Raw genomic sequence first — 26881 nt, forward strand, 5'->3', positions numbered from 1 at the left:
ATGTTGCAGGCACTTCTTGGCACAGAACCACTTTCTATAGTTGAGAGCTGTTTCACCCGTACTTACATCACGAGGTAATGTCACCCCACTGCGAGTCTCCTAGAACACTCTTCTATTTTTGTTGACCAAATGCAATTTCTTTCCATCCCATGTTCTCTGAGCCAAGCATTAGAGAAGAGCAACAGAAAGGATTCTTGGCCACAAACAAACAACAAAAAAACAACACCACAAAACTGAACTAAGAAGAAACTCTCCCACCAAACAAACAAAAAAACCCCACCTGGCATCACTTCACCTCCCTCTCAACTTCCGAATCATGACAATGAATGGGAAAAAAATACATTCTTAAATTCAATCCTCTGCCACTTCCATTCTCCTAAAGACTGAAATGGTAACGCCAGGCTACAGCACAGCTGGAGCCATGGTGCACGGCGCTGGGCCAAGCTGTGACCTAGAATGACACTGAGTGTATCAAGTAGATTTTAAATCATGCCTTGTTTCCATCACCTGCCAAGTACTCAGTGCAGACCGAATGCCATTCAAAACCAGTCCAATCCTGCTGGCTTTGGGTACAGTTCACATATGTGGATATAAGCCTAACAGGCTTTGTGGGCATAGCATCACATTCTCAATTAGCTTTCCATGGATTTCTCTGTCACAATCACCTATTTTGAGCCACAACCTACTTAGCTGAATCTTCCCCAGCACTGAGTCACGATCCGTTACGCCTGGCACTGATGCAGTCACGCCATGAGCGACCTCTGAGTGCTGCAGCTCTCCCCGGCCCCATCGCTCTGCAGAACATCGCAGGAGTCAGGAAGAGGTTTCAGAAGAGAGCTGCTGTTACATCAAGGATACGCCTATTTGCTGCTTGGACATCAACGTTCTCCATGGATTAAATGTTATTAAATTGCACAATGGAGGGAATGCATGATCTAAAACTGCAAAACGAATCTAGACTGGACATGGAAAAAGGCTTCAGAGATGAGACAGAAAAAAATAATCATTTATATTTACTTTTATTCCAAGCTTTTCTTTATTCAGCCTTATACCACTAGGGAGGCATGCAGTACAACTGCAGATCTCCTGCCAGGGGGTACATCTTCAGGAGAAGCCTGACCAAGAAAGGGCATTTTGATGAGTACTCCTTTCCCTCGATGTTCAACTCTCCTGAAAAGCTAGTAAAGCTCTTCATGCCGCTTATTTTCTGTGCCACATTACAGTTCCAAAGCTTTACAGAAAACATTGCTCAGATTGTTACAAAGCACGTGGCATTGCTTGTGGTTCATGACAGCCGGAGGGCAGATTTAAAAAAAAAAACTTTCAGACTAAATGTTGCCTGAAATTTCAGGGATTGCTCTCCATCCTGACAGTCATTTGCATTTCTCATTTCCCAACTAGCCACCTCTACATTGTCGTTGTATACTTAAGGCACTGAGGTCCCCATCTCACGTTCAAATGAATTAGTAATTTTCTGCTAAATACCCAGGTAAAACTACCCTGCAGAAAACGCAGTGCTTGTCCCTAAGAAAAAAGAAAAAGCTAACTACTAATGCATTGAGTGGTGCTCTCAAGTGACCTTCTTTCCTTCCAGGAGTTCAGGCACATCAGACTTACTCCTGCTTCAATAAATTCAGCGTGCGTTTTCCAGGTAAAAAATTACAGTGACTGTCCAACTCCTTTTAACAATGGTTAATTATGAGTTCAGAGCCACAACAGCCTTTATTGCTAGTACTAATTACCTTTGTCTTAAGCTTTGACAAAATACTTAAAAGAGGGGAAGACAACATAAAGGGAGAAAGCAAGCATTTAGCAGAGGTAAGGAGCGCTTATTACTAATCTGCACCCCAGGAGCTGAGATGAAACTATGAAAAGAAATAATCCTAGGAAACAGGTTTGAATGAGCAGAGATAAACATGGGCTGATCAAAAGCAAAGAGCTGGAAAAGGCTGATTGCAGAGAAGCTGCAGGGATGGGCTTTAAGCTACAGTGAAAAAATGGGTATTATTTTACTAAGAAAAGCAGCTGCATATTTGTGTTCAGAACTAAAGGCTGATTTTCCAAGGCATTTAATATATCACAGCAGCCCCTACAGTTTTTCAGTTAAAAGTGCACCACCACACATAACTGGGCCTTGCTCACGTTGTCACAAATTACCTTGCATCAAAACAGAAAACGGGATTCGATTCTTGTGGCTGCTCCATGACCCAAGCTTCAGCCCATGCACACAAAAAAATGGGGACACCAGGAATTTAGCACCAGTGAAGTGTTTTGGACTAGATGATCTTCAGAGGTCCCTTTCAACCTCAGCCATTCTGTGATTTACAGAACAAGTCTGCTGTGAACAGACACTGAGGAAGAATCAAAACCCCCAGTTTCAGGTATGCTTGAAGCCTGAACTGTTCGAATGGATTTTACAAGACTCAAGCCTTCCTGTTTGCCTGATCTTGCCTCCCGTGATGCGAACAGCTGAACGAGTCCCAGGTAAGTGAAGAGTGAAATGAATCCTAATCCATTTAAACTTCCCCCTGTGTTCTAGTTGAGACTTTAGTGGCTCCATCAGAGGAGAACCTCTAAGACACCAAGACCAAGATCATCAACTGCATCACTCAGGCTAAATGCTACTTTTGTGAAAGCAGAGATAAAGAGCCTGCAAAACAAGCTAGACTTAATCGCATGCAATGAAAAATTAGCAAACTTATGTTAAAACAAGTAATAAGCCAGTAAGATGCTGCAGAGAAAAATTCTCTATGTAATTCTACAAACATGGAAATACAATTCTGTGGAAGTAGAGAAATGCTGTGCTGAACTAACTTTAATGCAAAAAATAAATAAATAAAAAACAACCAACCAAAACCAACCAAACCAAAACTCAATTGTTTCTCAATATTATAGTTCTCTGTTGGAATCCACTACAGAATGTGAACATTTACCTTTAGATGATGTTGTTTTATTCCAAAATTTTAAAACAAATTAAGAGTAACTGTTGATAATTGAAAGAAAGGATCTGGCAGTTTGGTAGAAGCCCTCAACTCCAGTTATTCATAGCCTTGTTTCTTCTTTGGCTGAAAATTTCTAATAGAGCCCACATTGTTATTTTAATGATAAAAGTGTGGGGAGAAGAAAGTCAGGTAAAGGTGACAGCACATATGCAAACAGAAAATATGCACCTTTGATTTCCAGTTAACAGAAATAAAGTCAAAAGGCACAAAAAGGTGGCCTGGTGCATGAGGAAACCTAAGGTAACAGTCAGCACGTGGTCTCTGGGCACTGAGAAAGACACGCAGGCCATGATTTTCAAACTCCTAAGGAGTATTACAGTGCATGGGAACTTTTCCATAGATTTCAGCGGATTAGGCTTTCATTTTGCTATGATGAGCAACTGTTGGTGTCTAAATAATCAGCTGCATGGCGTAACAGGCACACATTAGGAATCTTGCATTTAGCAGGTTTTGTTTTTGTTTTTTTAAACCTTGTACATTTGAGAGCTTGTGCCATATTAACCTCATTCAAATACTGTGTGCTCAGACTGTGATTTGATAATCCTGCATCTCAACAGCCACAAAAAAAGCAAACAAACAAAAAAACAACCACAACTGGAAGGCTGGATTGTTCAGGGAAATGAAGAGCAGCAGCAGTATCTTCACAGACCCCAGAAACATCCTCAAAGACACCAACACTGATAAGGTTTAAGTATTTTTCTTTCATTGTTTAAATTTTGAGAGCAGCCATATCCCACATTATTTTATAATAAACAGTTTGTATGACACTGGTCTGAAGTGCACAGAAACATCCACATAGTGATCTGATCACACAAAACATTGGTGGCACTGAAGATAATTTCAGCAAGCCCTGTTAGTTTAAATAAATAGCATTTCCTATTATTAGGCCTTGTCTATGTAGCAAAGTTACACAAAGATAACCTAAAATAGAAACTTAAATGTAGTGAAATTAATCAGAAGACCTGGGTATATAATCCTTTTTCATGATCAAAGTTACTTGCAGACTAGCTTAACTCAATTGGGAGCAGGCTTATATTACATCAAAAGAATGTCTGCAAATGAATCTACATTGTTAATTAAACCCAATATGAGTTAGTCAGTACAAATTTCCCAAAGAGTCAGTTTAACTGCAGTTTAATGCCAAAAACAAAAGGGCACACTTGACAGAAAATACATAATCTCCTGAAAGAGCTTCTTTCTGAAAGGTGATTTGCACTTTCTGAGGATGTGCAACTCCCACTTGCCACTGAATTCAAGGGAATTCAGTTTTCCTCAGAGGCAGGCCCAATAGTGGAATTAATATCATTGTATTTACTGCAAATACTTCCACTCACTTGCTGGAAAAGAGATGTTGAGATGGCAAAATAATGTGCCGAGATTAGACTATGGTACATCATAATCTATATTCAGCAAAATAATCAAACATTGCAGACAGATCATGTCCACTATCGGATCAACAGACGCTTCTACAGCCTTGCCTACAGACCTTCTGGACTGTCTCGCTCATCTTTACAACCGTCAGACCAGTTTTGTGCAACTGCGACATGAATAAGCCTTTATGAAATAATAAAAAGCTTTTCCAGATAAAAACTATGCTAAATGTTTGCTTGATATGATGAGTAAACCCATCCCATATCATACCTATTCATTACACAACAGTAGTGTTTTATTCAGTAGTGGCTTCCCAACCACAACAGAAGTGGCCACAACTTCAGGTGCAATCAAAATTAAGCAGCTTATTGATACGCCTGGATAAGCAAGAATAAATATTGCTTCAAGCACACTGTTTTGCAGCTCTTAGGATAAATGATATGTTTCATTCGTTTCCAAGCATAATATTCAGAAAATGGCAGCTTAAGCCAACATGTTTGTAACACCAGAATTTCATTGTTCTTCTGGGAGAAACATACTAGAAAATACTCTTTATTGTAAGGTGCTCAATTTGCAAAATTAAAAAAATAAAAATAATCCCTCCAAGTCTCGTATTTGACTTGCTTTCTGTCCAGAATAAAATGACAAAACTTGACTACAGATACTTCATGTAAGGAGAAAGTGAAGACTTGTTATTCAAGAGTTTCCTTTCCAAAGGCAGGCATGAATTTGAAGTCACAATCTGCTTGAGACATTACATGTCAGGTTCACTCTTTTTCTTGTAGATTGTGCATCCTCTTAACAACAATTTGTGGCAAGTTGGTTTGATAACATAAGATGTTCTAGTTTCACAACTGAGCTCTATGCTGCTTTAACAAGTGAAGATTTTCGGCCAAGCCTATCGCAACAATTAGCAGCACTATCATTACAAGAGATTTCCCTTAAGGCAATACAAGTAGAGCATTAAAAAGAATATGAGGTTTGGATCATCCCTGGAGTTTTTGACAAAAACAAACCAAGAGAGAAGAAAAAGAATTGACTTAAGATCAGTTAAGCTCCTAACGAGCAAAGGCCTCTGTCAGTCTTAGAGGATCTGTTCCTCAATTTATCAGTAAGAGAAACAAATCCAACTTCTTACTCCTTTGCTGAGAATGCCAGCCAGAAACTCCTAAACAAGAGCTGACCTTTTCCAATACCATTTTTTTTTTCTCATGAGGACAAAGCTCATTACCACCTGCCAGCCATCAGCTAGTAAAGATTGTTCTCTGCCCCAACCCATCATCTTGTTCCTTACAGTGGAAATACTGTAACCATTCCTATATTCAACTACCCCAGTACTGAAAGCAAAATTCAAAGTGTTTAAAACTTCTTTTATCTGCTGTAGCTGTATTTCTTTGAACTCAAAGGTATATTTGGGAGAGGTAGTCCAGGAGAAAAGGGTTTCAAGTACCAAACTCTGTACGTTACATACCAAGCTGACAAACCTATCAGTGCACCAAGAAGCTTTTGACTGAAATCATGGAAATATATGGCAGTGCACACAAACATGAATACCCAGATCATGGTGAGAAAACACAAGGAAACAAAAAGGCTGTTGACCACAACACGCAGCTTTGAGTTCTGGTCTATGGACAAGCCTTCCAGCACTGCCATTTCCTCCACAATCATTAGAGCACAGTACGAGAGCAGAAAACAGTGCCCTGAGATATCAAAACCATTCCAGATCCCATTGTTCTGGTGGCACTCCTGCTTGGTGGCGTACAGCCGGTGAGGCTCGTTGTGTTTACCCGAGGTAGAGCACATGCCGGTGAGATTCTCGATATACATGAAGAGTCCGGTGCAGACGTACCAGATGGCAGTGCCCACCAGCAGTGCACTAAGACGCCGCAGAGCTGTCAAAATGCTCTTCGTGGGACCATAGAGGAACTTGCTCTTGGCAAAAAAGTAGGTGGTAACTCCGATGAAGGGCAGCAGAAGCCAGAACGTCCATGCCCAAGCCACCTTGACAAAGTATCTGCCAGAGAAAAGCCAGAAGAGAAACATGCACGTGTGAAATTTCATAGGAGCCAGGACGAGGGAGCTGGGGGTATGTTATGGTGCTTGAACTAGCAGCTTTTCAAGGTCACTGTTCAGAGCTGTCTAAATTAGGCACATGATTCCTGCCCTCTGAGTACAGTATAAATAAAATCTTAATCCTCTCCCCATTAATTTCTCTTGGGTCCAAAACCTGAGTACTTTCTTGACCACATACTTCAACTGTTTCCCAGGCAGCAATCCCTTGGACCTAGAGCCTCATTCAAACCCCTAGCTGACTTGCAGTTCAGCTACTGCAATTGCCTTTACCCTACAAACCCATTCAACTTTGCCTTACTCAAAGAACAGCTGCAAAGATATTCTCAGCCTGCCACCCTGACCACAGTAACCCTTTCTCTGACTTTCAGTGTTCCCCTCTTCCTCCATCTCAGATTATCTTTGCTTTCAAATCCCTTCACAACCTCACCCTCTTCATACCAAGATACCAGGAGAAGGGCTGACTCTTCTCCCTCATCAGCCCACAACACTCTTCCTCCATTATAGCTTGTAAAATAAATGAAGTAACATAACCTCACAGTAGTGTCTGGTCTTTTGCTATCCCTTCAGTTGATGAAAGCCATCCTATGGCATACACAAACCTTTCTGTCTCAAAACTCACTCTCTGCCTTACCTTTTTTTTCCTGTGACGTCTGTAAATCTTGAAAACGAGCTGACAACGTGCTGCTATCCTGTTTAACAAGATATTGCCTAACTAGTCCTGCCAGCATTGTGTAACTAGTCCCCTTTTCAGATCTTGCAATGGGGCAGGTTCAAGTGAATTTACTACTTCGTTAAGGAGACTGTGGCCTCTGACCTTTGTCCCAGCAGCACGTTCCCAGGCAGCTTGCTTCCTCTTTACCCACATCTTTGTTTGAAAAGCATAGGCAGAATTCTGGTCTGTGACCAAGTTATAGCCAGACACACTCATCATTTAATCATCACCTACCTCAGCACCTCAGACAAGAACAAGCAGGAACAAAGCTCTATGTTTTCATTATGGTCCTAACAAAAACTGTCAGGGGCTGCCCAGGACTTTAAGGAGCACCTCCCTCGCCCTGCACTGTACAGCAGGGGCACCTGTGCAGCAACTACAGCTGAAAATCACAGAATCACAGAATTTCTAGGTTGGAAGAGACCTCAAGATCATCGAGTCCAACCTCTGACCTAACACTAGCAGTCCCCACTAAACCATATCCCTAAACTCTACATCTAAACGTCTTTTAAAGACCTCCAGGGACGGTGACTCCACCACTTCCAAAACTCTCATTTGGCTGAGACACTTAAAAAAAAAAAAAAAAAGGCTGTTAACACGACTGCTGTCACCAAACCAGCACACAAATGACCTGTGGGGAAAAAAATTGCCTCGGTACTGACACAGCTCCCCTCTTTCAGCCGGGCAGGGCACCGCAGCACCACCAGACCAATTCCCCTCTGAGCACCCTGCCAACTGCTCCCTGCAGTCACGCTGAAAGCACGTCCTCTACCACGTGTCGGCAAGCGAAAAATTCAAATCAATAAAGTAAAGAACCCCCAAGTCGCCAGGGAATACAGAAATTTTAGCTTCATTTTCTGCTCTACAGCAGGTAGAGGATGGGTGCGCTCGCATGGCTCAATGCCTTCAGCATTCAAGCAAAGGGTTAAGGAAACGCTGAGCCATCGCCTAAGGAGCAGAAAACGAGAATAATAACGCTGCTTTTACAAAGATGCTGAAAGACTTAGGCTTGCAAGACTTCAGCTTGCTTTTGGATCAATTCACTGCCAGGTCTGAAAACCTGAAAAATTATCTGGGAGCTGAAGAAGGGGCACGGTTCCCCCTCCTCCTCCTCCTGGCAGCCCCCGGCAGCCCCAGCCCGGGGGGACCCGCAGCCCCCCTCACCTCCTCGCCCCCCGAGGGCCCCCCCAGCCCTCCTCACACGTTGAGCAGGTTGCGCTTGTTCTGCATGGGCGTCTCCGGCACCAGGTCGCCGTCCTTCAGCGCCGACCCGAGGAGGACGATGCCGAGCAGCACCCAGGGCAGCCGGCGGCGCACGGCCCCGGCCGCCAGCCCGGCGCGCAGCGAGCGGCTGCACCGCTCCAGCCGCTCCATCGCTCCCCGCCCGCCTCCTTCGCGGCCCCCGGAACGAGCCGAGCCCGGCTCCCGGCTCCGCCCGCCGCCACCACACGGCCACCGCCGAGCTCCTCGGGCGCCCCCGGGCGGCGCCCGCCGGGCCCCCGGCCCCGCGGTGGCGGTGAGGGGAGGAAGGAGCGCGGCCGCTGTGGGCATGCGCGGCCCCCGCCCCGCCATGTTGTGGCCGTGCCCTCAGGGCGCCGGGCTGCGCTGGGGGAATGGGGCCCGGCCGGCGGGGGGGTTCCTGGGCTCTCGGGGTGCTCCTGCCCCCGACAGACGACTCAGGGGTGGGCAGGGCTTAATCCCCTCGAGCTTCCCTCGCAAAGCTCTGAGGGCTTTGTGGCTGCAGTAGCTGATGTGCCTATTGAAGGAGCTGAGTGATCCTAGCAGGGGGAGAAAGCGCTCTGCAGGGATGCTAACACAACATTAAAATTGGGTGGACAAGAAGCACTGCTTTCTAGCCAAAAGTCACCATCTGGCTTTAAAGAAGCTCCCGTGCTGGGCATGCAGCTGAGGGACACGAGCAGCCCCACCTCTCACCGCAAACAAGCACAGAAAACCGGGGATCTGGGGGCACAGCACGCCTGGTTCAGTTCCATGGCACTCTGAGGTGTAAAGTGGAGTACAAGCTCCAAATCTATCACATATAATGAGAGAAATGCTGCTCAAACAGCGAGATCTTCAACATATCATAGAATCATAGAATATCCTGAGTTGGAAGGGACCCTTAAGGATCATCAAGTCCAACTCTTGACACCGCACAGGTCTACCCAAAAGTTCAGACCATGTGACTAAGTGCACAGTCCAATCTCTTCTTAAATTCAGACAGGCTCGGTGCAGTGACCACTTCCCTGGGGAGCCTGTTCCAGTGTGCAACCACTCTCTCTGTGAAGAACTTCCTCCTGATGTCCAGCCTAAACTTCCCCTGCCTCAGCTTAACCCCGTTCCCGCGGGTCCTGTCGCTGGTGTTAATGGAGAAAAGGTCTCCTGCCTCTCGACACCCCCTTACGAGGAAGTTGTAGACTGCGATGAGGTCTCCCCTCAGCCTCCTCTTCTCCAGGCTGAACAGGCCCAGTGCCCTCAGCCGTTCCTCGTACGTCTTCCCCTCCAGGCCTTTCACCATCTTCATAGCCCTCCTCTGGACACTCTCCAACAGTTTCATGTCCTTAACATATGTCACTAAACTACATATTCAGAAGCATTGTTTTTCCACCCTAATGTATCAAAACAAGAACAAAAATAACTTTTTACATCCATTACCAAATGGGTAGGTGGCTTCCAGACCAGAACATCAGAACAGGGCATCAAGGGGTTATACTACGCACCATAAATGAACATCCATTCCTTGTAGAGTAACATGCACAGCTTCCCTTAAAGAGAATATCTTTCCATAGTATGTGAGAGAGAATTTCAGAGCATTCTCAAACATCCTAACATGTAACTTTTGAACTTTTTTTTTCTGTGCTTGAAGAGTGTTTCTGGTAAGACTCCTGCACTGTTCATACTGCTGAGAGCAACAGTGCCCAGGCACAGGCAGTCTGTCACTATGGTGTTTGAGACCTGCTTCATCTATTGAGCTGCTGCAGATGTCATTTCAACTTATGTTTTGGAAAATAAAACACCATCAGCAAGCAGAGAAATTGCTAAATGAACAAAGAGCCTTTATTCATCTGAATGGCCTTAGTAATAAAAAATGTGAGGTGAAAAGAAAGCAGACCCTATCTGAGACAGGATGGGAAAGTATTTCTTGCCAGAGTGCATTTCAAAGCCTTTTTGCAGTCATCGTCAGCAAATCTATGACAACATCTGGGCTGAAAGAGCAGAAGGATACATCAAAGTCGACTGACGCACAAGCAACTGCAGTAGATATGGACAGTTTCAGCTAAGAAGGTTATCCAGGGTAAATGGCATTTGGCAATTTATTGTATGTTGTTTTTAACAAGACTGACATGGCCACGTCTAGCACTTCTAGCCACAGCATTGTACCCCTGAATTAGAAAAGACAGACAGCTGCGTTCACTCAAATGAGTGAGGATAACAGGGTCTGGGAGCAGGTTTCACAGAGTCCAGCATTGTCTGCCTAAATCCCCTCCTGTGGGAGTCCAGCTGCCTTTGAAACTTTTCCTTCTTTGCTTCACAGGTTTGGGTCTCTGATCTCCAGATTGTTTTCAGTGCCTGTGAGCTGGAGATGGCAAGTTGCTTGGTTGGCTGTTAATGAAGCATACTGTGGTGTCTACCACATTGCAGGAGGATTTCATAAGCTTGGCACCTGTTCCAGATGAATGGAATTGATGGCATGGGCTGGAAATTTGTCTGTCTTCAGCCCAGCTTGAAATGTCTGAGGATTATCTCTATAAATCATCAATTCTAGCAAGTGCAGTGAGCAAAGCTCAACTGGGTTCCAGGTGTCCTGCAGATTTAGACTGGATCTGTACTTTCATACCACGTATATGCTGCCACATGCACCGGCCAAGGCCAACAGTCCTTTTGAGGAACCAAGTGTAGTTCCCTCATTAAAAGTAAAAAAAAAAAAAAAAAAAAAAAAAAAACACAAAAAAACAGAAGCAGAATTTAGATATTTCAAAACTGCAGAAAATGCTTTTACTCATAACCAGGAAATGGGGTTTATTCTAGGGCAATCGTAGAAGGTTCCCAAAATGTTCTCACAGACAGCAAATTAGTATTTGACAGCTATAAACAATAGCTAACTGAATTAATTGCTCAGGTATAACAAAACTGGCTGTCCTTTCCTTTTTTCATACCTTTTTCCTTAAGCTCACCAAGTCACTGCCTGATTCAAGCTGAATACTTCCAGACTATTTGATGAAGACCATTGTTTTTTTTTTTCCTCCCCGTTTGAAGAAAGTGTTTAATTTGAACCAAGGCCCCAGACAAAGTTGGTGAGCATTGCCCCTGCATGCCCAGTTGCCCAAAGCTTTGGGCAATTATTTGGACATGCAACATGGAAATCACAGCATCCTGAGCAGAGGTCTGAAATGAGATCAAATATGCCTTGAGAGTGTCCTTGCTCCTGAGCCGCATCAGATTGGAGGGAATCTTTCATGGTCATAAAGTTCCATGTTTTAGCAGGTGTTCCATTATTCATTGGAGCAAGAACAATGACACTGAGTTGTTCTTAATTATTTAAAATAATTACGTTACTTAAAAAAATAACTCATCTAGTTCTAGCAATTGTATTAATCATCCATTTCACTTTGATTGCAAGGAAACCTGCCTTTCTCATGCAAGACTATGGCATGGATGCCTTCTGCAGAATTGAGAATCTGGAAACAGTCACCTAACCTCAGCATGCAGTTAGTGGAGAGAGACCCTGACCCTTCACAGCTCTTGCCAGACCTTTTTGTCTGAGTGACATTTTGCTCAGTCATAGTATGATTTCTGGGTCCACTACTCTGTTGCAATCACAGATAGATGCCTAGAGAATTAAAAAAAAAAAAAAGCATATATATTTTAAACACAGGAAAGGTTGGTTCTTCTCTGACCCGAGTTTGGGCTAAGGTGAGCTCTCACCAGCTGATCTACCCTTAGGGAAGACATGCTTCAGGAAGCGCTCCCCAGGCACCTGTGCCAGGGGTCATGCTGGAGCTCAGCACAGCCACTCACCTGCCCACACAGCTCAGTCTCTTTGCCATGGATGTGGTAGCACGCAGGCACAACTTGCACCTCATCCTCACTTGGAATCAGGAGGAGACAAGGACAACAGGTGCCCTTCAGAGCACACTGCCTGTGGTTGCACACTTGATGGGTCTGAGATACCCCTGTAAGGCACCCGTCTGGACCTGGGAGACCTCCCCGTCTTCCCAGCTTGCCCTCCTGTCTCAGAACAATACCTACAACCCGGTGGCATCTGCTTGTCCATCATTATCTGCCTGCTTTTCACCCTGGGGTCCATCTACCCCAGCTCTCTCCATCCACAAGGCACTTTCCAGATGGAAACCATTTAGAAACCACGGGCTCTCAGTGGTTGTGGCACCCCTCCTTTCCAAGCCTTGCTTGCTCTGTTTTCCTTGGTGAATGCTGCTCACATCTCCATGATTGATTGTGTTTGAGTTTGATTGTTAAGTGTGCTGGGATGTTTGCATGAGAGGTGCTACATAAGCATTATCTGTGCTGTATTTTCTTTGCCTAATAGGAGCTTAAGCTTGAAGTCGAAGATAGTTTTGGCCCTTTGCTGAGACACCATCCTTCAACTTCAGTGCTTTCAGTTCTGCAGCCTTCTCTGTTCACTGTCAGCTTAAAAAAAGTATGCTTTGTTCCTTTCTGTGCCAGTGATGCCTTTGAAATGCAGCCAGAGCAGAGTCACCACAGCCTTCCCATCACACTGACCCGGATCCTCGCTGCCTGTCCCTGGTGCTGAGGGATGCTCTTCACACCAGCACACCTCATCATTGCTCTGCAGAACCAAGGGCTTCTCACTTCTGTGACCGGATGCTGCATTATTTGCAGCAGAAAAGACAAATCAAGAGACAGGAGAGAAAACAGTCATTCACAACCTGTGCGTCTGCTCAAACAAATGGGAAAGACCTTTCCTCATCCCCAAACCCACAAAATGTTGGAAGAAGTTATGGAAATTAGCCCCAGGTAATTTGTATAGACTGGGCCCAGCTTTAAAACCTCTGCAGGTCACACATTTCCCCTCAAGCTCTTTTCAGATGAATCGGAAGGGTATGATTTTAGCTGAAGGGAATTTTCAGCATAGCTGGTGGTTATACCCAAAGATCAAAATATTTTGGGATACAGGGCAAAGCCTAATAAAGAACCAATTCAGTTTTCAGTGGAGTAAACTTTACTAACACTACAAATTAATACCTACTGCTACAAAATATTTATGTTCCTTGCTCTGCACAGCCAGATTTCAGTAGGGCAGACTAATGACAGGTCTGAATTTATGGAGGAGGATGGTCTGGTGATTAGGGCCCCGAGCAAGGATTCGGAGGGTCTGGTTTTAATTTGTGGCTCTGACAAACTCCCTCTAAAGCCATAGGCAGGTTCCTTAACCTCTGTATTCCCATATTCCAGGTGGGAAATGGGAGCAGTTACATTTTTCTGCTTCCTCAGAGATAATGTGAGGTTGCGGAGAGATACAGTATCTAAACAGCTTAAAAATAACCAGAGCTCACAAAGCTATAAAATATTTATTCTTGCTACAGAGAGAATACAGCAGCTCATTAGCAGATGAAATGGGGATGAGATTACACCTAAAAATGTCTGATTCATGTAAGTATACATGCACTTGTGCATAAAATGGTCTTAATTAGTCATGTTTCTGTAATTACCTGACCTCCTGACCTAGTGCAGCTGTGGTGGCTGTGTACAGCTCCCTGCTGAAATAGCTGGCCCGGTTTGCATTCACCTTTTTGCACAGCAGATAACGTGCTTTCTGTGTTTGCCAAAGAAAATCTTCACTCCCAAACACCTGCATACATGAATTAAGTTGGTTCTGTGTTGTCTTTTCACAGTAGCTGATGTATTCCCCCCCCGCCCCCCCCCCCCCCACTTAACAGGATTCTCAGAGAAGCACGGCTACTGGTAAGCAACTCCCATCCACTTAGATTAACTTTTCTGGTAGTCCTGTGCTAGAAGTGTTATTTGTTTCTTTCATTTATTTGCTTTTTATAGTGGTTATCAATCACAGGTTAAACTTCATGCAGAATTCACAATATCCATGAAGCCCTTCATGGGTGGCCTTTGAGCTACTGTATAAAAATACAGGTTTTTTCTTTATTATTTTTAAAGAAAACACAGCTTGCTGTAACTGCTCAAATACGGGAAGAAAGTGATCTGTACTTATGAATTTAAATTCAGAAATATGAACTTCTCAGACTTTACCAGTGCATTTTTAGCTCATGTGTTTACATTCAGGTGTAGGACCTGGAGCTGCCTTTATGCTGATCAGCTGCAGGGACCACAGCTAGCAGTTCTAGCTTCCTGGCTGGATAACTGGCACAACAAACCACATAACATGAGCTGCAGCTGCTTTAGTCAAATATGTAATTACAAATATTAAATGCAAAGCTAAAAAATAAATATGCATACATAATATTTAATCTGTGCTTTACTGGCTTAGTTAATTATATAAGTGTCAGCTAGAAATGTGATGCAATTCGCCCTGAAAATAATCCCTACTGAAGTGCTCACTAGATAAAAATAATAATTACAGAAGACATCAAAGCATATGTTGACTGGCCAGTGGACTCAGGGTTATCCTAGTCTTAATTTGGCTGTAGTTAAGAAGTTTAAATTTACACATTTATTTTTGCTAATGATTTGTTTGGTTTCTTACCGATCTATTCCCTGCGCTCAGCAAGCTGAACACCTCCCGCTGCCCCCATCTGTGCTCTTCCACCACAAGCTGCTCCACATCTCAGCCTGCATCAGAAGGGGAAAGGAGGATGCCCAAGGCTGGGGAGTTCCAGCGTGATAACCAGCCACAGGTGCTACTGGAAGGACAGTGGGGTGACAGACAGAGGCACTGAGCTGTCCTCAGGACTGGGATGATGGCTAAGGCACTGATCTGAAGGAGAAGCCAGAGCTGTGCTAGTGTCTGAGCTTGGCTTCATCACATTTTTTCTGAGCCAGGCTCTTTCCTTTAGTGCCTGCAGGAGCTCAGAAGCACTCGTTTGGCTGTGGCATGCAACTCAGCTTGCCTTGCTGTGTGGAAGTGAGCAAGATCCTTGCACCTTCCCCATTGCATCCAGTGAGTTCTCTGTGAGTGCCCAGCTGGTGGCAGGGCACTCACTTCACCCAGCTTCCTGACACCAAGAGGAACAAGCCAGCTGCTCTCCCCAAGGAAATGCATCCCAGTCTGCCAGGAGCAGAGCATCCCCAGAATACCAGGGTCCTGTCTGCTCCTTGCCAAGCTGGTGTGAAGGCGTGGGTGTCAGCCCAACTCAAACCCTGCTGATGGTGTCCACGAGCAGCAGGGAGGCAGCTCTGGGTCCCCAGCCAGTTCCGCCAGGATGGACCCCAAACTGCAGCCACATCGAGATCCTACCGACAGCCCGGAGCTGCGCAGGGATGGCAAGTGTGCTCCTGCTGCCTGTTCTTACAATAAAGATCTCTCCAGCATATTTCTCTTCTAGGTTCTGTAAGAAATAGAATTACAGCCAAATCCTAGTGCTTTAGATCCGAGCATTTAACAGCTTTAGTTAAAGCAGTCAGGTTCTTTCCAGAAGTGTTTGTTTGTCCAGTTCAAACAAGCTGCTTTTCTTAAATACGAGCCTGCCACAGATGGGTGACCCAACCCCATCCCCGTTGACACGATTCAGAGGCTAGGAAAAAAAACACAAGATGTGCATCCTGCCACTGGGCTGAAAAAAGTGGCTGTTTCTTTAACATAGGCTCCAAACAATCAGAAAACCATTCTTCCCCCAGTGTGCAGAGGACGGGGGATGCCAGCACTGAGCAGCACAGGGCCCGTCCTGCAGCAGCATCCCCGCACCCACAGGGACGTGGGCATTGCTAGGGCTTTGAACTCCACTTCAAAGCTGTGGCCAGAGCAAGGTTTCTGTAAACTCAGGGAAACAGGTAAATATTTGTCAGGGTCAATTAAGCCTCCTCATCCCCTCAAAAGTCATCTGCATGGTCTGGCAGGCACAGAGCCCTGGGGCTTACCGAACCTCCCCAGGAGGCAGACAGACACCCAGCACTGCAGCGAGGAGGTCAGGAGGTTTTTCCCTCACCACAAGCCATGAACTCACACAGACTTCTCCTTCAGTTGCTGGCTGGTAGGCATAGGAAGGTCCTGTCCTCAGGCACAAAGGAAGGGAGAGGAGCAGAGCTGTGGTTTATAGCCCCTCCTCGCACCCCCATTACTCCAGATTGGCGTCAGCTGCTCGCAGAGGCTGAGCGCACACCTCCTGTGTCCCACCTGCTCCTGCAGGTTTTAGCGGTGGGCATTGCGAGCTATTGGTGCCAGAAGCTGTAACATCAGATAACACCTCCAGGAATTTATGAAGTTCCACTTTCTGACATCCCCTGGCCCATGCAGGGGGCCTGAGGTGTGGAGTGTGGAAGCCGGGCTGTGCTGCGATCGGCTGAGACACCAAACCCTACCAGTGCTCCCGACCTTCTCCTGGCTTAGCACAGCACAAAAATGCCATCTTAAAGAAGAAAAAAGGCAAGGGAAAAGCTAAAACCAGCCAACCACCGGATGAGACACATGCAGAAGGAGGCGGCAAGGCTCCTTCCCCCATCCCAAACCCCAGCTGCCGGTGGCTGATCTCCCCTGCTCCACCATGGCCCTGGGGCAACGCCACCCTCCCTGACTTTTAGCCAGATGTAGACAAGCTGTAGACAAGCAGAGGCTGCAGGCAAGCGGAAAAGGAAGCACCGGGGCTGTATCTGAGGCAAGCTGGGAGCCACGTGCTGGCCCTGAAGGTGCCTTTTCCCTTGGCTCCAGCCCCGCGTGCACCCAGCCCCGTGGCCATCCCCTCCTCGCTGCTCTTGGCACTGGGGCAGGGCCGCGGCAGCACAGATGCGTTGGCACAGGGCACAGCCAGAGCTTTGTCCCGCAGCCCCAGCGACATCCAGAGCTGCCGATGAGCTGCAGGAATCCGCCCGTTCACCTCCCTTTGTACTTCAAAGGCCGGAGGCTGGGAAGCGCGGGCTGAGCGCAGCTGGCAGCGCCCAGGCTGTTGGGAGATAAGGTATCTGTCCTCAGCCAAGCTGCTCCAGTTCTGGGCTTTTCGGGGGCTCACGTGTCTGTGTGTCCCCTGGTTAGGGGAGAAAAGAGCCTGGGGGAAACATCTCTGTGCTGGGAGAGGCACGGAGCGCATCGCTCCAATTTTGGATGCGCTCAGTTAAAGTTCACGTCCCTACAGCTCCTTTCTTTGCATCAGTATCAGTTGGTGGGGCAGGTGAGGACTAAGGAAATAAGGCAGAAAGGAGCACCCCGAGGGCTCATCTTCTGCTTTTCCAACCACTGTCCTGCTTTGAGCAAAGTGGTCCTTGCGAACATCTGAGCCCCCACAGCTGAACCTGAGAAATCTCTCGTCCAGGCAGGCAGAAATCTGATGGCTTGGGTCCAGCCATCTGGACGTGGGAAAGCTCGGGAGCCCCATGAGAAAAGGGAGATTTCTTGGCAAAGGCTCAGGCAATCTTTCCGGGAGAGCGGAGGGCTGGAAACATGAGGTGTCCGTCAGGCTGCGCCTGCTCTGCTGGCACAAGCCAGGAGTCCTCAAGGTGCACAGGTAAAGCAAGAGATTTTATAAATCTGTGCAAAAAATAGCAGGTTTTTTTTTTTTTTTTTTTTTTTTTTTTTTTTTTTTTTTTTTTTCTCAGCTTTGATGCTAGAAGCAGGCAGATATCACAGCAATCCCACCCTGTGCTGCCCTGGGGGCATGGGATCAGCTCCTGCATGGTGCTGGGCACCAGCACCCCCCAAAGACGTGGTGCTGTGCATGAAGAGCGATGTGCCCAGTGCCACAGAGACCGAAAGCATCAGGGGCAGCCCCTGCTGTGCCGCTGCACCTCCACGGGGAGCACTGGAGGTGCTGGACCCTGCAGTTTCCCAGCCTGGTGAAGGGTTTTAACCCATCAGTCCTGCCTGCCCGAAGCCCCCGTCCTGCAGCCGTGAGCTCAGCCCCCGTGCCCCTGGGCACCCAGCAGCTGCTGAGCTGTGTCCCTCCATGGTCTGCTCCAAGCCTGCCTCTCCTGGCAGGTCACTTCAGCCCTTTTCTCCTCCTGGACAAGCTGCAGATGCTGGAGGGCACTGCTGGTGCTGTTGGGGGACTGAGCAGGGGTAGAGGGTGCCAGGGCCACCTGGGCACGGAGGTGACCAAGGAGAGGAACAACGGGAACAAGACCTCCCTGTGCAGCCATGAGAACTCACAGGCCAGAGAACGCCTGTGAACCAGCGCCAGGTGCTCAGTTTCTATCTTAATTTTGGTCTAGGAAAAAAAAAAAAAAAAAATAGCACGCTGAACACACAGGGGCTCCAGTCAAGCTGCGGTGCACACCCGTCCCAGCAAGAAAATTACATGGGGAGGCTGCCAGGGTGTCCTGACTTCACTTTGCTGGGTCTGGGCTTTTGGGGCTGCGATCCCACAGCCCCTGGCCAGCTGGGATCCAGCCCTCCAGCCGAGCTGCAGCACGTCCCCGTGGCCAGTCTGTGCCAGACACCGAGGAAAGAAGTGACCTTGGATGCTGCCGGCTGTGGGGTGGGTTTTGCCCCTGTGCTGTGGCACCCAGCGATGCGCAGCCCCGGTGGGTGCTGCTGCTCCTGCTCGCCCTGTGCTCACATCCCCAGCACGGGCGCAGCAGCCACAGGGCCAGAGGGGATGCTGCGGGCTCTGGATGTGCAGGGCGGCAGCAGAAATTGGCCGTGGTCTGGGCTTCATTGGCTAGTGGCAGGGGTGGGGAGCTCCCACCTGGACCCCTTTGCACCAGCAGTGTGGGACAGAGGCTGAACATGGGCTAAAATAAAGGATGGACGTGGTCCTGCCATGAAGCCCGGCAGCTGGACATGCAGACACCAAGCACCAGGCGAGGTGAAGAACTGCAGATATTCACCTCCCCGGCACGTTTGCAGGGCTGCTGGCAAACAGTAACAGCAAATTGCTTTTGAGCTGGGCTTCGAGTAGCTGCCGTGCTGTTTGCTAAGTGGATTTCTAAACTTAGCCCGGTTACTGTAAAAATACCTTCGCAAGAACCTTCTGTCTGCAGCTTCAACTTCAGAGAGCTTCGTTTCTCGAGACGGCAGAAAAATTTCTCGCCGTTGAAAGGCACCGATTGTGCCCCACTGCTGGCAGGAGCTCCCCGCGTCCTCGTCACAGCCGTGGGCACGCCGGGAGAGGCGGTGTGTGTGACCCCGCTCCTTCCCAGACAGATCACTTGGGATCCTGGCAGCCCGGCAGCCTCGCCCTTTGGTGGGCAGCGTTTGGCCACTGCTGCCTGAATGCCCCCAGACCATGGGTTTTGCTTCACTCCCCAAGGGCAGGGCTCTGCCGCCCTCCTCATCCTCGCCTGGAGCAGTGGGACGTCCCCCTCAGGCTTTTGGTGTGAAATCCTGGCGTTACCTCAGCCTGGAGGAGCCGAGGCACATGGACGGGGTGGCAGCAGGGTGCCAGACAGCCCTGCCACATGCAGCCAGCAGTGTGGATGCTTTGGAGGAGTCGTTTTTAAAATGGGAGTCCTGAAGAGTCTCAGTGACAACTTAACTGCGTGTTTACCTCCAAAGTTCACAAATAAATGCGCGAGGGTTGGTCTGGGATTTCTCATGTTGTAAAATATGAAGATCGAGTTCTTCTGACCTGCAAGTCAGGAGAATTTCCTTCCATGTGCCCTGAGGAGGAGCCTAGCCCTTGGCTGAGCAGCCTTTGACTGCCTCAGGGCTTTGGCAATGTCAGGAGACCCCAAATCCCTTTCTGTCCCTGCCAAGGTGGCGCTGGGGTGGCCTGGCTCTGTTGCACCCGCTGAGGGTCCGGCTGCCTCCACTGCACCCCCATCCTTTGTGCCAGGGTCTGGGGAGCTCTGCGGGTCCTGGCCCCAGCACCCCCCTGCGCCACCCCTGCCACCTCCATGCATGGTGGAGGATGCCCAAAGCCCCAGACCAGGAGCCACACAGATGTGCCAGAGAAACCCTGCTGGGTGCCTCTGCCCAAAAAGCATCCGAGCACATCTCTGCTGAGGCAGGGCTGCGAACCCGGTGGTTTCTCTCCTTTCTTTCCCCAGTGCTCACTAAAACGAGCTCCCCGGCGCTGCTGCCTCCAGCCGCGTGTGTGTGCTTCTTGGCGCCCTGCAAGCTGCTCTCTGCAGATGCCGTGTGCTTTGGCAGCCCGGCCAGTCTGGGCTGCAGGATATTACCCCTGGCAGGGACACAAACCCCTCCAGTTCCTGGAATTCGGATTGTCTCGCAGAGTGCTGATCAAGCAGCGCTTTCCCTCTGCACCCAAGGCAAGCCCCTTGCCTGTCCCGTGTGGCAGCAGGACCACGGCAGGTTCACCTCTCCGACAAAGCAAGGCACAGCACATTGGGAAAAAAAAAAGCTATTTCCTCAAATGCAGAGCTCTGCAGTTCATGGCACTGGGCGAGCATTCATTATGCAGGGCTCTGTCTTCTGTGAAACAACAAATCACTGAAAAACCCTCCCTGCAAACCAGCCCCAGTGCCCTGGGAAGGCTGCACGTGGCGAGCAGCTCCCTGGGGCGCAGACGGGGATATCCCTCCTGCACACACCTCCCTCCGCCCCCGGGGCCCGCAGCACCTCCAGTTACTTTACAGGAGAGCGGATTCCAGGAAAACTCAAATGCTGGCAGAAACCTACCTGGGGCGTGTTTCAGCAGAGCCCCACAGCAGGGGGAGGCTGCGGTGGTAGCGCACACCAGCTCCGTACCCGCACCCTATTCCCACTCCATGCACACTCCTGGTGCTCCCCACGCTCCCGTTTCCCTTGTGCTGCAGCCTGGGTTTGCTGCGGGTGCTCAGCCAGAGCCAGGCTCCGCTTGTCTCTGCCACAACAGTTACGGGCTCTTGTGTTTCGGTGCCCTGTGACCACTCAGCCACCCCCTGGGGATGCTGACTGCTTGGGTGCTGCAGGAAAACACACCTGCTGCTGCAGGGTGATCTGTGCAGGACCGCTGCTGGCCTGAGGACACGTGCACCCCAGTGACTGTGTCCCCCAAGGAAGGGACATCTCTGCCAGCAGCTCACAGCACCCTGGGGTCCCCCTGCTTCCCCACGTTGCCTTGCTGGAGCAACCCCCCTGCACCCAGCCTGTTTTCCTGGCCGCAGCCCCCCAGCCAGACCCCCGTGGGGGACACAGGCAGGGACACACATCCCTGGGGCTCTCTCCCTGCGGGTATCTCACGAAAAACAAACAAAAAAACCACCCAGCAGCCAAAGAGCAGCTTCCCTGCCTGCCAGCTGTGGCTGTGTGTGCAAGAGGCGTGCACGGGGAGCCGGCTATAAACCGCTGGGCAGAGCTCTTCCCAAACCTCAGCACGTTCCCCGGGGGGAAGAGCTAAGATGCAGCTTCTGCGTCACGCTGCCGCGGGCTGCCCGCCTTGGCTGGGTTAAATCCCTCGCACACGTGCCCCGAGCAGGTTCCCTGCGCTCAGCCCCGCGCTCAGGACCCGTGGCTCGGTCTTCAAGGTACGTGGGGGATGCAGGAGATGCAGCGCCTGAGGGATGAGGAGGTTCCAGCCTTTTTTTTTTTAAATCATTCTGGTTTTGCGGTGGTTTATTTTTCTCCCCCTCCTTCCCCAAGATAAGGACTTGTTAGGATTTCTCGCCGATGCTTTTAGAAGTTGCCGGGTGTTTCTTTCCCTGTGTGAGGTTTCTGTTTGCCCGGGGGATTTTCTCTACGTGCCCAGCACCTGAGAAGTGACGGGGCGAGTAGCTCTGCATGCCCCTAATTAGCCCTGTCTGGCAGGTAGCTGGGATAACCGAAACAACTGGGGCAGAGCCTGTGCTGCTTTTTTCTTAAAAGAAACCCCAAGACAAGCAAGCCAGCTCCCTGCCGCTCCTGGTGAAGTTACCGTGACGAGCGTGCAGGAACAGCGGGTGGGCAGCGGGGTGATCCAAGACCGATTTCGGAAAGGACAAAAGCAAACCCTTTTCCACCTTCTTTGGGGACAGGGGCTTGCACGGCCGCGCGCAGAGGTGCGGGCGGTGTTTTCTCTTGCAGCCTGACCCGGGCTCTGCTCCGCGCTCCAGCTGGCAGGGCTGCGATGCCGCGGCTGCGCTTGCACCTCTGCTTCACCGGCGTGCTCTGCTGGCTGGCGCACGAGGCCGGCTCCTTCGCACTGCCCAACGCCACCGAGCTCCTGTCCCCTCCCAGCAGCGCGGGGCCGGGGCCAGCTCCTGGCACCGGGGTGCCCCGCGGCCGCCGCCGCCGCTCCCTGGCCCCCCGCGAGGTGAGCGCCATCCTGGACTACCACAACCAGGTGCGGGCGCAGGTGTCCCCCCCGGCCGCCAACATGGAGTACATGGTGAGTGCGCATCGCTCGTGCTGCGGGGCAGGGGGCTGCTGGGGTTTGTGGCTCATCCCGGGGGTGTTTTGCACCCCTGGTGCGGGACAGACCCATGTGCGCCCAGAGCTTTCCTCCAGGAGAGGCAGAGCGGGTGCAGGATGCGACCCGGCACATCCCGTGCCAGGGCAGATGTGGGTCCCTGATTTCCCTGCCCCTGGGGCCATTCCCCCTGCTGCAAGCTGGGTTTTCCTGCAGTCCCAGCACTGCAGGGAGGCTGCCTGGCCCTGCTTGTGTCTGCAGGTGCTCCATGGGGATGCTGCGGGAGGGAATAAAGCTGCTGGCACCACTACAGTGCCCTCAGGCACCTGGCTGGGGATGGACCAGCTCCTCACAGCATGGAGCACCCTGACGTCCCCATCCTGCCTCTAGCACTGAGCAGGGAGGGTCTTTCTGGTACCTTGTGAAGCAGAAAGCTCCCACAGCTGCAGAGGGGGATGCGCCTCGGGTGTTTCCTTCCCACCTGGAGCAGGTGGTGCCATGTGCTGCTCCTGAGCTGGTCCCCAAGGGCTCTGGGGTGGGACAGCAGATCCAGGAGGGAGGTGGGAGCAGCCCCGGGATGGAGCTGGGAGCAGCCGGGAGGTCCCTGGATGCTGCTGGAGGAGCAGCAGGCTCAGCACACAGCAGGTCAGATGTGCCTGGGGCATCCCGTGCTGCTTCATGCTTGGCCTAAATCCCTGCCTTCCAAAATCCCTCTCCTGGGCACAGCTGAGGCTCATCCCCAGAGCAGTTTGCCCCCTTCCCGCAGCTCTTTTCCAGACTGACATGCAGGCCAGGTTTTGGGGGCAGCTGGAGGGGTTCAGATCCCCCTCTCCAAACACAAGGAGTGGGTTTCCCCACCTGCCTGCCCCTAGCAGCCCAAATCCCCACTGCCCTTTCTTTTCCCCCTCTCCAGGTGTGGGACGAGCGGCTGGCCAGGGCGGCGGAGGCGTGGGCTGTGCAGTGCGTGTGGGAGCACGGCCCCCCCCAGCTGATGAAGTACGTGGGGCAGAACCTCTCCATCCACTCGGGCAGGTAAGGGCCCCCCGGGGAGCTCCCGGGAGCTGGCTCCCAGCACTTGGTGCTCAATGGGGGCTGGATCTTCTGAGCCACTGCTTCTGGCCCGGGGAGCAGTGGTTCCTGCAGCGGGGCGTCCCGCCCACACCGCAGGCTCCCTTTGCAGGTACCGCTCCGTGGTGGACATGGTGCGCTCGTGGCACCGCGAGCAGCAGCACTTCTCCTTCCCGCACCCCCACGAGTGCAACCCCCGCTGCCCCTCCAAGTGCAGCGGCTCCGTCTGCAGCCACTACACCCAGGTGAGAGCCCCCCCGGGCCCCCGGCTCACACAGAACAGGGGGGCTGGATTTGTGCTGGGGGCGATGGAGCCCCCGAAGGTGCTCACATCGGTCCCTGCACGCACATTTCCGCATCCTCCTCCTCTGGGACCGGATCCTTGCTTCTGTTTGGTTCGAGTCACAAAGCTCGCTCCAGGAGCTTTTTTCCCTGCTTTGCCCTCACTTTCTCCTCATTACCCCCCTAACACCTCGAAGGCTTTGAAAAGCAAAAGAAAACCAACCAGCCCCTTCCTGCTCTGCCCGATCATGAATCACCTCCGTGGCAGAGCAGCTTCTTGGCGCTGCCCGGCCCCGTGAATGCAGCCCCTTCATCCTGCGGCACCTCTGGCCACGCGTTGCCAGCACGAGGTGGAAAACCTCCAAGCCTCCCTCTGCCTCCCCGCCTTGGGGCTGAGCCCCTGCGATGTTTGCGCGGCTGTCTGGGAGCGCAGAGCTGCCTCGGTCCCGGTGCGGTTCCCCGGGGGGGTGTCAGGGGCTGTCTGGGCTGCAAATGGGCAAAACACATTTTTAAAGGGAGAAATTCAGCCCTCAGCGGCTTTAGGAGGAGCCTTCTGGTTCTGGTCCCCATGGGAGGAGTTTCACCTCCCTGCAGCCTCCGCTGGCAGTGCTTCAGGGCGAGCTTTGGTGGCTCGGTCGGGTCAATCAGACACCACCAGACCCCGCGGCTCATTTCAGGCAGTGTGTCCTGGTGCTGGGTGGGCACAGAAAAGGGACATCGAGAAGCCACCCTCGGGTGGCTGAGTGGTGCCAGGGTGGGCACAGCACCCCCCTAGGGAATTGGGGCTGTCGGGGCTCGGTCCCTGCCCGGCGGCTGGAGCTGGCAGTGCTGACCACCCGCTCTCTGTCCTGGCACAGATGGTGTGGGCGTCCTCCAACAGGCTGGGCTGCGCCATCCACGCCTGCAGCAACGTGCGGGTTTGGGGCAGCACGTGGCGCCGCGCCGTCCTCCTCGTCTGCAACTACGCCATCAAGTAAGTGTGCGGGGAGCCGGCCGCACCGCGCCGTGCCACACTGCGCTGGGTGCCGCGCAGGGGCGATGCTGCTCTCCTCTCTCCCCAGGGGCAACTGGATCGGGGAGGCACCCTACAAGGTGGGGAGGCCGTGCTCAGCCTGCCCGCCCTCCTACGGCGGGGTCTGCTCCAACAACATGTGCTTCACGGGACTCAAATCCAACCAAGTGGGCTGGCTGTAGGGCTGCGGCAGTGCTCCACGCCCCCCCTGCCCCACCACCCCCTGGGGACGGGGGGAAAAGAGGATTATTTATAACACCACGCTGCTTTTGGCCCTCCGCCCCTCCTCCCTGTGCTGCGTTAGGCGTTAGGCAGGATATCAAACCCATTTCAGCCCTAGTGCTCCCACCCTTTTTGGACACCCTCTGGGGGCACCGCCTTTTCCAGCTGCTTCGTGCTGGGGGGCGCTGGGGACAGCTGGTGGTGGCCTGGGGCACGTGGGGGGAGCGGGGTTGGCTGTTACGGCCCTGCTGTGTGGGGCTGGGGGCTCTCCCTGCCACCCCAGGGCTGGGCAGGGGCCGTGCAGTGACCAGCCAGACCGTCCCTTTGGGGTGAGTGACTGGAGCCCTGTGTGCATCACTCTGTGGGGCCCCCGGCTCTGAGCACCCCAATAAAGCGGTCTGGAGACCCGAGTGCTCGTGTCTGTCCTTACTCACAGCCTGCTGCCCCCTCCTAACATGGAGTTGTGCAAGTTTGCTCTGTGTTTTGGGGTTTCCCCAAAGCGCCAAAGGGTGCAGGAGCTCTGTGTTGGCCATTGCTCTGGGGGATGCCCGGGCACTTTGCTCCATCGTGTGGGAGAAGCCAGCACTGCCGGGACACCGGGCACAGCAGGGACACGGCTGCCAAAAATCCCCGAGGTTTTGGCTCAAGACCGTGCCCTGCCTGCGATGCTGGGGCTGGTGGGAGCTGGGGCAGGCAGAGCCCCCCCAGGTGCCCCAGCTCTCCCCATCTGCCAGCTGCTTGGATTTCTTCCAAACCTGCCTTTCCCCCACTGCTGCAAAGGGCTTTAGCCCAGCCTGGAGGTGACAGGGGGCTCAGTCCCAGCCTGGGCTGCCGGGAGGGGGTGCAGAGCTGTCCCCCAGAACCTGGCAGAGCTGGGTTGGTGTTGCCTCAGGTGTGGGCACGCTGGCAAGACGCCCCTTCCTTCCCCTGCGGCACGCCTCCCAGGAGGGAAGGGGGGAGGCCAAGCAGCGCCCCCCAAATGGAACCCCCTCAAACCTCCCTGCAGGGCCCTGCCCAAGTGTGGGGTCGCACCCACACACCTTGTGACTGTGAGGTCCCAGATGTCCTCCTGGGTGGAGCAGGGATGTCCACGGGTCACTCCAGGCCATCGCAGGTCCCCACGAACCCCAGGAAGGCAGCCAGCTCTCCCTGCTGCTCCGTGAGCACAGACAGAGCATCCTGCAAGGAGACCGCCAGAAACAGGGGTGCAGGGAAGGATTTGGGGAGCAGAGGGAGATGAGGAGCGAGCTGCAAACACCACGCACCAGCCCCACGCTGTGGGCACCACCCTGCATCCCACCACTGCATCCCCAGCCCCACCGACCCCCCCGGTTTGGCACCGAGGGCACAAACCCTGAGCTGCAGCCGGGGGATTTCCCCCCTTGGCCGGGCTCTGCTCTGCCCCAGCCCCTCTCTGCCATCCCCAGCCCGGCGCCACGTGGCTCTGCCCTCGCTCGCCTTTGTTCCCCCCACGGCCGGGCGATGCCGTGAGCCCCGCGGTGCCGACCTCCCCGCAGCCGGGGGGAGCCCCGGCCTCCGCCGCCCTGGCCTTGACACCGGCTGGCAGCAGGAGCCCCAAAAGAGTCCAGTAAAAGCCATGTTTGAGTTTCTAGCTTGGCAGCAGTTACTATAGCTACAGCAACAGCACCTTGCAGATTGGTTTCCATAAGAGCTGGGTTACTATTTAACATCTCCACCCACATTAGCCCTGATTAAGCGAATCAATAAGATAACAGGAGAGGCAGGTTTCCTCGCCCTGCCTCTCCACGCT

General features: G+C 51.5%; 2 protein-coding genes and 1 long non-coding RNA gene across 9 annotated transcripts; 1 reads left to right on the forward strand and 2 right to left on the reverse strand.

Moving 5' to 3' along the window:
* Positions 1 to 1003: 1003 nt before the first annotated feature.
* On the reverse strand, positions 1004 to 8745 carry FITM2 (fat storage inducing transmembrane protein 2). The gene is made up of 2 exons (XM_027442795.3): positions 8360 to 8745; positions 1004 to 6387 (listed from the first exon to the last, which is right to left on the reverse strand). The coding sequence occupies exons 1-2, from the start codon at positions 8728 to 8730 to the stop codon at positions 5745 to 5747; spliced, it is 1014 nt and encodes a 337-aa protein (XP_027298596.2). The 5' UTR covers positions 8731 to 8745; the 3' UTR covers positions 1004 to 5744.
* A 1166-nt stretch (positions 8746 to 9911) lies between these two features.
* Positions 9912 to 16581, reverse strand: LOC106015989 (uncharacterized). 5 transcript variants are annotated; one of them, XR_011804508.1, is made up of 7 exons: positions 16275 to 16581; positions 15569 to 15659; positions 14858 to 14943; positions 13864 to 13990; positions 12901 to 13005; positions 11857 to 11989; positions 9912 to 11062 (listed from the first exon to the last, which is right to left on the reverse strand). It is a non-coding gene; the product is annotated as an uncharacterized lncRNA (long non-coding RNA). The 5 variants fall into 5 exon arrangements; XR_011804509.1 differs by having other exon boundaries at positions 16189 to 16581; XR_011804506.1 differs by lacking the exon at positions 15569 to 15659 and having other exon boundaries at positions 14858 to 15088; positions 16275 to 16578.
* Positions 16582 to 21041: 4460 nt separating this feature from the next.
* On the forward strand, positions 21042 to 25476 carry R3HDML (R3H domain containing like). Of its 3 annotated transcripts, none has more exons than XM_038166260.2 (6): positions 21042 to 21666; positions 22153 to 22505; positions 23440 to 23558; positions 23707 to 23839; positions 24734 to 24849; positions 24938 to 25476. In XM_038166260.2, the coding sequence occupies exons 2-6, from the start codon at positions 22245 to 22247 to the stop codon at positions 25068 to 25070; spliced, it is 762 nt and encodes a 253-aa protein (XP_038022188.2). In that variant the 5' UTR covers positions 21042 to 21666; positions 22153 to 22244; the 3' UTR covers positions 25071 to 25476. The 3 variants fall into 3 exon arrangements, with proteins under 3 accessions (XP_038022188.2, XP_038022190.2, XP_027328662.3); XM_038166262.2 differs by having other exon boundaries at positions 22175 to 22505; XM_027472861.3 differs by having other exon boundaries at positions 22202 to 22505.
* Positions 25477 to 26881: the final 1405 nt, after the last annotated feature.

The sequence above is a fragment of the Anas platyrhynchos genome, chromosome 21, assembly GCF_047663525.1.
Source record: "Anas platyrhynchos isolate ZD024472 breed Pekin duck chromosome 21, IASCAAS_PekinDuck_T2T, whole genome shotgun sequence".
Taxonomy (NCBI): domain Eukaryota; kingdom Metazoa; phylum Chordata; class Aves; order Anseriformes; family Anatidae; genus Anas; species Anas platyrhynchos.